The sequence below is a fragment of the Protomyctophum parallelum genome (assembly GCF_964188405.1).
Source record: "Protomyctophum parallelum genome assembly, chromosome: 20".
In the NCBI taxonomy this organism is placed as follows: Eukaryota; Metazoa; Chordata; class Actinopteri; order Myctophiformes; family Myctophidae; genus Protomyctophum; species Protomyctophum parallelum.
In genome coordinates, this window is record NC_139718.1 from 16,531,880 (window position 1) to 16,540,484 (window position 8,605).

General features: G+C 37.8%; 1 protein-coding gene across 1 annotated transcript in view; it reads left to right on the plus strand.

The window, feature by feature from the left end:
* The window catches only part of LOC310877673 (uncharacterized protein), a 42,157-nt gene extending 40,489 nt beyond the window's left edge, over positions 1–1,668 (plus strand). The window contains exon 9 of the mRNA XM_083791624.1: positions 526–1,668. Coding sequence (XP_083647750.1) covers positions 526–578 — 53 coding nt within the window. The 3' untranslated portion in view covers positions 579–1,668. The remainder of the gene's footprint in view (positions 1–525) is intronic.
* The last annotated feature ends 6,937 nt before the right edge of the window (positions 1,669–8,605 follow it).

Here is an 8,605-nt window from a genome sequence, read left to right on the forward strand (position 1 = left end):
CTTAAGCCTGCATGCATGGTGTGATGGTGTGTTGAAAGTTTAAACAACAGAATGGAAAGTCAATTTAGTTTAATACAGTGGTTCTCAATCTTTTTAATGTATTTCAAGAACCCCCAGTTTGATGGGTATTAGACCATGCCGTGCCATGGACCCCATTTGACATCTTTTATATCAATCTAAATTCTCAGAGTTACAAGATTTTTTTTGTCATTGACTTTAGGTACAAGCAGCGAAATGTTGTTGGGATTTGTCCCGCAGATTGTGCAACATATTAAAGAGAAAAGAAAAGATAGAATAGAATGACAATATTAAAACATTATATATACAAATATACAGTGATAGAACTATACACTAGGGACTTGTCTAAGACAGGCACAGTAACTCATAGTAAATCATAATTAGCAGCATTTTCTTGTGCGGTCAACCATCCATTTGGACCCCTTGTGGTCCCCAGACTTCACGTTGAGAACCAGTATTTGTCGTTCCATTCCTATGAACTAATCTCAGTGTTGTCTCCAACTCAAGGTTGTGCTGAGAAGCCAAATGGGAGTGTTGAAGGACAGGTATCGTCAACATGATCAGAAAGACTGAAGAAGAATGCTGTGAGGAAGAACTGGAACAGACTCGATATAAAGACTGAAATCAGTGCAGGTTGAAAAGTGCATGTGTGTGAGAGAGGACATTCTGAGAGAGGACATTTGGCGAGTTGGAAGGAAGACGTTCATGTTACACCGCTGGTATTTTGAAGAGCTCTGCGTTTCAAAGAAAGCTCCTTTCAGTTTGATGTTTTATGGTGTGGGTCTAAAATTTCTCAAGTACTCCGTGTATTATAGTAAGAATGAATAAATAAGAGTAAATATATTTCCTTTGCCTGAGGGTCTTCTAAGGCTTTAGCTTCATGGCGCTTGTTGCTGGTCATAGAGTTCCATCATAAGATATGGGGTTATACCGCCATCTAGTGTCATGATGATTGTACCACTAGGGTACAGTTCTGGCTCAATGCAAAACGTTAGTACATCTAATAAAATGGGAGACTTAGGGGCTTGTCTGTAATATAATGGAGTATCCTATATTTAATATATCCAATCATTATGGACGTGCACTATGGAATTATGTTATGTACGCTCAAAGGTGGTGTTACACCCATTTATATTTGTTACAATAATATTTACTGTAAGTTATTTTTCATGTTATATGTTCCGTTCTGTTCTGAGGGATATTTTGTTTTCCATTCTGCCAAATGTTGCATTTTAATTGTCTTCACATTACAATGGTCTGAAGTTAGAAGATCTAGAATTTCACAGCATGTTTCGATGTGACGCAGAACGCATCACATGGAAATGTGCTGTGAGATTGTAGATCTGCTATTTTTGCTATTCATCTTACAAGTGTATATAGGGCTTAAATGGTAAAAAAAAAATATTGCTATTGAATCCCAACCAATGTGTCTGTAAATGAGTTATGCTATTTGTGTTCTGCACTCTTAAAATGTCAAATCGTTATAAAACCACACATGATTTTGCAGCACATTTTTGTTATCTGGAGTGGGATATTCTTCTATGCTTTTGAACTACAAAATATTTCAGTTTAATTTCAATGATTGAGAAGCTATCAAATGATTGTATAGTGAACAGAATAAACATTTATGAACAGAATAAAATTGTCACGATGAAAAATGTCTTGCTTTGCTCCTTTCTAACCCATATTAGATACGTTGTGGTTTACCAGGGTGTAGTGGAGCACTTCTAAAATTAGGCTTTCGGTTCTGGTCGCAACCACTTGAACCGCAACATCCATATTTTGGGGGAAAGCTGATTTAACAATGCGACGTGCTGCGATGAGTTGTGAGCTTGTAGATCGGCTATTTTATGATATTTGGTGTAGAGAGAAACAACCGGCATAGATGCGCTCCCCACTACTAAAAGTAACACTTTTAACCGCTGGTTTGTCATAATGAACCCTGATCATGGATGTACAGATTCAGTCATTCTGTCAGTGAGTGTGCTGTAGATTTTCAACTTCTGATCTGCCGCCTCTCCATTCAACCTCATATGTGAAAGGCCTGGTTTGAATCTTACACTTTTTTGTGTGCTAGTCACACATTAACTCCATCAAGCAGATGTAATTAGGTTGATTAATAAGAACAAGGTTCAAGGTTTCTTTATTTTGTCTCCCAAGGGAGAAATTTGTCTTGGACCCCAAGGACCCGCCCTGCAGCATACAGATACAGATACAATACAATACAATACAAGACATCAAAGGCACACAGTCACCCGTACAACATTAATACACCACACATACCTAGTGCAAAAGAGGAAGAACATCACCTCATAACCTTCGACCCCTACCCTGTGTGCCTTCTGCAAGGACTCTGTTAAGGAGTGTGATTGACAGAGGGACAAAGAAATGCTTGGCCTGCTCAAAGATGACCTGGGGGGTGATCTTCCCTGCCATTTTGGCTAATCTAAGGATCTCAGATTTGTATTTTACAGTTAGGTTTCCAAACCAACTGGTGATACCATACCTTAGAATTTACTCTATACTAGCTCTATAGAAGATCAGCATTATGTTTCTACTTACACCAAAAAGTCTGAGCCTACGGAGAAAATGAAGGCGTTGGTGTACTTTTGCACATGCACATACTCACATGGGAGTGCCAGCTCATATCACAATCAATGTGCACTCCCAGGCTCAGAAAGCCCCTCTTGATAGTTGCCAAGCAGGGGACCCCTAAATCTCTATAGCCGCTTTGAAATGGCTTTAAGAAAAAGTTAAAATAATGTAGCTGATCGACGACAAGCTCACAACAAGACCTGTTGAGTTAAGAAACCTATTTCTGTTGTGTCCAGCTGTAGATTTATCTTTTGAGCGAAACAATTCCCGAAAACATCTCATTGATGGATAATGGGATAGGCCTGGCTGGGTATCACAAGAGAAATGGAAAGGCTTCAAAATCTTATGGGGGTGGCGGGGTTGCTAGACGTTTATTTCGAGTGGTGGTCACATGTTGTTTTGTGCGGGAACTCCTTTTGTCTCATTATTCGCACTGGCTGCCTGCTTCAACGCACCTGTCCCTGTAGGTGTGCAGAAAGACTTTCTACAAAGTTTGTCATATAAGTAAATATCTTTGATAAACACCTCAATAAATATTTGCCATAATTGAATTGCATTTCTGATGCAAATGGGACTTGTTTTATTAGGCTACTTACACCTGACAGGGAGACCAGGCCAGGGTGTCTACACCCTAATTACTCAGGTGTAAGTAGCCACTGATTAGCCCCTCCCCTATAAAGCCTGGTGCCCATGTCAGCTTTCCTGTTTGGTCTGTCTTTGTTTGCACTGACTGAGCAAAGTAGGAAGCTGCTTGTATTTGCTTTAGCACTTTTTGAGTTTGTCTACTCTTGCCATTGTGGAACACATCAACAGTGTGGTTACCTTAGCACTTTTAATGGATTCCCAAGATGGAATACCATCAAGTTGAATTTACTTACTCTGCAATGGTCAAATGTATACAATTTCCATAGTCCTGTTCTTACCCCAAATTGTTGTTTGGTTTTGTATTTAATTGTTTGGTGTTTGTTGCAATAAATACATGAAATGGAATTTGTTGGATTCAATTTAAAAAGGTATCCTTGAGTCACTAGCTCAAAACAGAATGCAGCTTCACAAGTATGGAGCTCAGCCTATAATTGATTTGATTGACATGCTGCATACCATGAGTGTATAAAGTGGTATTCTTTTTAAATTAAATAAGCTACTCTAAGATGAGCTGTGGTCATAACAGCACTGTTTGAGAAACTAGTTGAAAACACTTTAATGACCATTTTATTGTAACAGTCTAAAGTGAGAACAGCAAATGTACTTAACAAAATGTAAAAGAATATATACTAATCACCAAACACTTTAGTTTCTTTTTTAGATTTTTATTCAGCTTATCAAAGAAGTGCTGTGGTCAAAGCACTGTTTGAGAAACTAGTTGAAAACTTTATATCCAACTTAATTGTTTAAATAAAGTCTAAACAGACTACATTACATTTGTTCTCACTTTAAAGTAAAAGTGAGAACAAAATGTACTTAACTTTTTATCATCTGAAACTAATATGATACAAAGGGTATGAATTGTAATGATATTACTTAGGCTGAAATGAAACTTCTCTATTTTCTTTCAATGAAAGTGTAAATCTGTGTGCAGTCTCTAACAATGTTCTAACTGATGGTTTTAAGCAACAACCTAAATCTCAGTTGAGTCGTCATGAACCCTGATAATACCTATAGATTCACTCATTCTGGCAGGGGTAGAGGGGTCTGAGGTGGATTTTCGTCCCTTGACCTATCACCTTTGCCTTCAACCTTAAATACAACCTCCAAATTCTTATTAGTGTGAAATGCCTAGTGGCGCAAGAGGAAAGCATAGGTCTCACAAGCTGAAGGTGGTGGGTTTGAATCTTGCTCAGGGTAAACCTTCATTTTTGGGCTTTTTAAGGCAAAGTGTGCCGAAATCCGGCCTCCCTTCTCCCGGTCTCTTTTAGCTCCGATTGAAGAGGGAGGATCTTTTTAGGAGCCCGCCTCTAGAGGGATGATCTTTCTTTGGGAGCCCGCCTCCTTGGGGAGGAGCTTAATTAATTTACATATTATGCAAAGCAGTATTTTTTATTTTTTATCTCACATTAGGTTGAGTTGTTGAGATTAATTTTAGGTTTTTATAGCTCCCTACCAGCAGTTGATTTTGACCTTTTTTTTTAGGGTTGAGTGTTCTTGTTTTTAGTTGGCTTTTTTTTCTTTTCTTTTTGGTGGGGATTTGTTTTTAGTTGGCATTTGAGTTTTGTTTGAGGTTTGAACCTATGACGTTAGGTTTATGAAGCCTAGTTTTATCTATTGAGCCACACTGGCATGTAAGCTATAATCGGGAATGTAATACTTAACCCACATTCGAGAATTTAGATGGACAGTGAAAATGTTAGGTTTGAACCCTGTACCTCTGGTTTCTAAGTTCCAGGTTTATCTTTTGCGCCACACTGACCTGTCTGATGTATCGGCGAACGTCTTACTTAACCCACCTTTCAGAAATTAGATGGACAGTGAAAATGTTAGGTTTGAACCCTGTACCTCTGGTTTCTAAGTTCCAGGTTTATCTTTTGCGCCACACTGACCTGTCTGATTTATCGGCGAACGTCTTACTTAACCCACCTTTCAGAAATTAGATGGACAGTGAAAATGTGAGGTTTGAACCCTGTACCTCTGGTTTCTAAGTTCCAGGTTTATCTTTTGCGCAACACTGACATGTCTGATGTATCAGCGAACGTCTTAATTAACCCAACTTTCAGAATTTAGATGGACAGTGAAAATGTCCTGTGGCAGGTTCGAACTCGCAACCTTTGGTGTACAAACACTGGATTTTACTCATGAGGCACACAGGCATAAGTAATGCAGTTGAGAACCTCTTACTTAACCCATCTTTCAGAATTTAGATTGACTGAAAATGTTCTTTAGGAGATACAAACACTGCCCCTTTCAGAATTTAGATGGACAGTTAAAATGTCCTTCAGGAGACTTGAACCCTAAATGTTCTGTTTAGAAATCCCAGGTTTATCCACTGAGCAACAATGGCATGGTATGCCATGTTGTTTCAGTTTTTATATTGACTCATTGACTCATTTTTGAGTTTTCTGTTGATTATTAGTTTTGTTTGAGTTTCTTTTAGTTTAGTTTGAGTTTTTTGTTGATTATTAGTTTTGTTTGAGTTTTTTGTTGATTATTAGTTTTGTTTGAGTTTTGTTTGAGTTTCGTTTGAGTTTTTTGTAGATTATTAGTTTTGTTTGAGTTTTGAACCAGTAACCTTTGGGTTGTAAACCTCAGATTTATCTTTTGAGCCACTTTGGGCTGTAAGGTGAAATCTGGGACTTATATTTAACCCACCTTTCAGAATTTAGATTGACAGTGAAAATGTTCTTCAGGAAATACAAACACTGCCCATTTCAGAATTTAGATGGCCAGAATGTCTCATTTAACCCACCTTTCAGAATTTAGATGGACTGAAAATGTCCTGTGGCAGGTTCGAACTTGCAACCTTTGGTGAACAAACACTGGATTTTACTCATGAGCCAAACAGGCATAAGTAATGCAGTTGAGAACGTATTACTTACTGAGTCAAGTAACACTTCACCCACCTTTTACAATTTAGATGGACAGGACAGTGAAAATGTTCAAGAGATTTGAAGCCTAAATGTTCAATTAATTAAAAACAGATTTACCTCTCGAGCCACACACGTAATACTCATATGACACAGACCGAGTAGAAACAAATGTAGTGAAAGAAAATGTGTGAAGTCGTCCTTTAACCTTTTAGGATTTAGATGCACAGTATTTCTATACATTGTGGTATTGATATTTAAGTGGTATTGAACTTCACCACTTAACTTGTACTTTGACCGCTTTTTTTAGTCTACACCAAATCCCTGCATTATAAATAGTCAATCTGCAGCTCACGTGTTTGACATTTGTTTGTCTTTTAGTGTATTCAGGTTGATGGCGGGGAAAAGATTGGAGATGAGCGGGGCACGAGTAGAGCAAGAAGAGGCCTCTGGCGATGGCCGAACAGCCCATCTACCAAACGAAGGAGAGAGAGAGACTCTTCTTGGAGAAGGGGTATGGGAAACGATGGCTTCAGCGGCGAAAGGCCGTTTATTGAGGGATATAGACATTGTTTTTATTTTTTAATCAATCCAGTTTGATTTCATAGCAGTTTTAGATGTTTATTAAGTTGTTTATTAGTTTTGAACCTTTGGTTTATAAACCAGTACCTTATTGATTGTGCCACACTGGCATGGAAGATTGAAGTGAGAATGAAATACTTAACTCTTTAGAATTTAGATGGAATGTAAATGTGAAAATGGTCCCAAACGGTGGTCTAGAAAGAACCCCCACATGTTGCACTAAAAGAGCTCTCATGGCACACAGAAGCATGGCAGGTACTGTAGAAGTGAAAAAATACTAACCTTGTAGATTTTACATGGAGTGAAAAATTGCCGTTATTACATTTTAATTTGATACAATTTGTAACATCAGGAACTCCAGGAGAAAGTTTAAGGGGCCATGGCCAGTAAAGTCTTCCCAGGTCATTGTTAAGCAATAACAAAAACATGGCATACATCACATAATATATAAAAAGTAGTTATCATGAATCATGTATAAACTAAGAACGTAACAGTGGAGTATCTATGTAAACTATACATACTATATATACTATAAAGTGCTATGACTACATAAAATGCAATTCTAATGCTGTCTACGTAACAAGCTATAAGTCTGTTTAAAATATATCTAAGTCTACATAAAGTGCGGGCCATGGTGGAGTCTGAAGAGGTGGGTTTTCAGACTACGGCGGAAGATTGGGAGTGAGGCTGCAGTTCTGACTGTGATGGGAAGTGCATTCCATAGTTTTGGAGCCAGAAGGGAGAAGAGTTTGGTACGTGGGGTACAGGGTTTGATGAGGGCCCAGGTAAGGCCGGGCCTTAATTTTCGGGCCCGATGAGAACTCTAGTTTGCAGGCAGCGGGGGCATGCAGTGTCTTAAGTGTACAGGGTTTGATGAGGGCCCAGACAGACTGACATACGTGACCATATATGGAGATGTGATGTCACAATACGTGACCATATATGGAGGCTTGGGTGACTCAATATATATCCATATATGGGGTATTATGTCACATGATGTCACGTGTCTGGTGGGTAACAGGTTTGGTCGCCCCTTTTCCATCTCGCCTCACTACTCTACCTAGCTGTAAATAACAAACATAATTCATGTTGGTGATTATAGCCTATAAAAGGTATTATCATATTAATGTATCATTGTTAAGTTCACTCTGTATATCATCCACGGGCATAATAGCATGATGATGCCATTACAAAACATGGGCTTTACATGGAAGAAATGTGTTTCTTTAACGAAATTAACTGCTAGAAGGTCCTATTAAATTAAGCAGTCACTTATAACTGTGTCAGTTAATCTTTCTTCATTTTGTATATTATATCGACTACTATTACTATTACGAATCAAATAAATCTGTATACAAGATAATTTCAGATTTCAGAGAGGGAGCTATAGGGAAATACAGTAAATACTAAATTAACTGTAAAGGGGCGAGTTGGTAAAGGGGCGAGTCGTTTGGTAGAGACAAAGCGAGCAATGCTCGCTTTGTATTTATATATGTGCGAATGAAGTATGTATATATGTGCGAATGAAGTATTTATATATGTGTGAATGAAGTATGTATATATGTGCGAATGAAGTATGTATATATGTGCGAATGAAGTATTTATATATGTGTGAATGAAGTATGTATATATGTGCGAATGAAGTATTTATATATGTGTGAATGAAGTATGTATATATGTGCGAATGAAGTATTTATATATGTGCGAATGAAGTATTTATATATGTGTGAATGAAGTATGTATATATGTGCGAATGAAGTATGTATATATGTGCGAATGAAGTATTTATATATGTGTGAATGAAGTGTGTATGTATGTACAAGGGAAGTATGCATGTATGTGCAGGTGAAGTATTTATATATGTGCGAATGCAGTATGTACTGTATGTATGT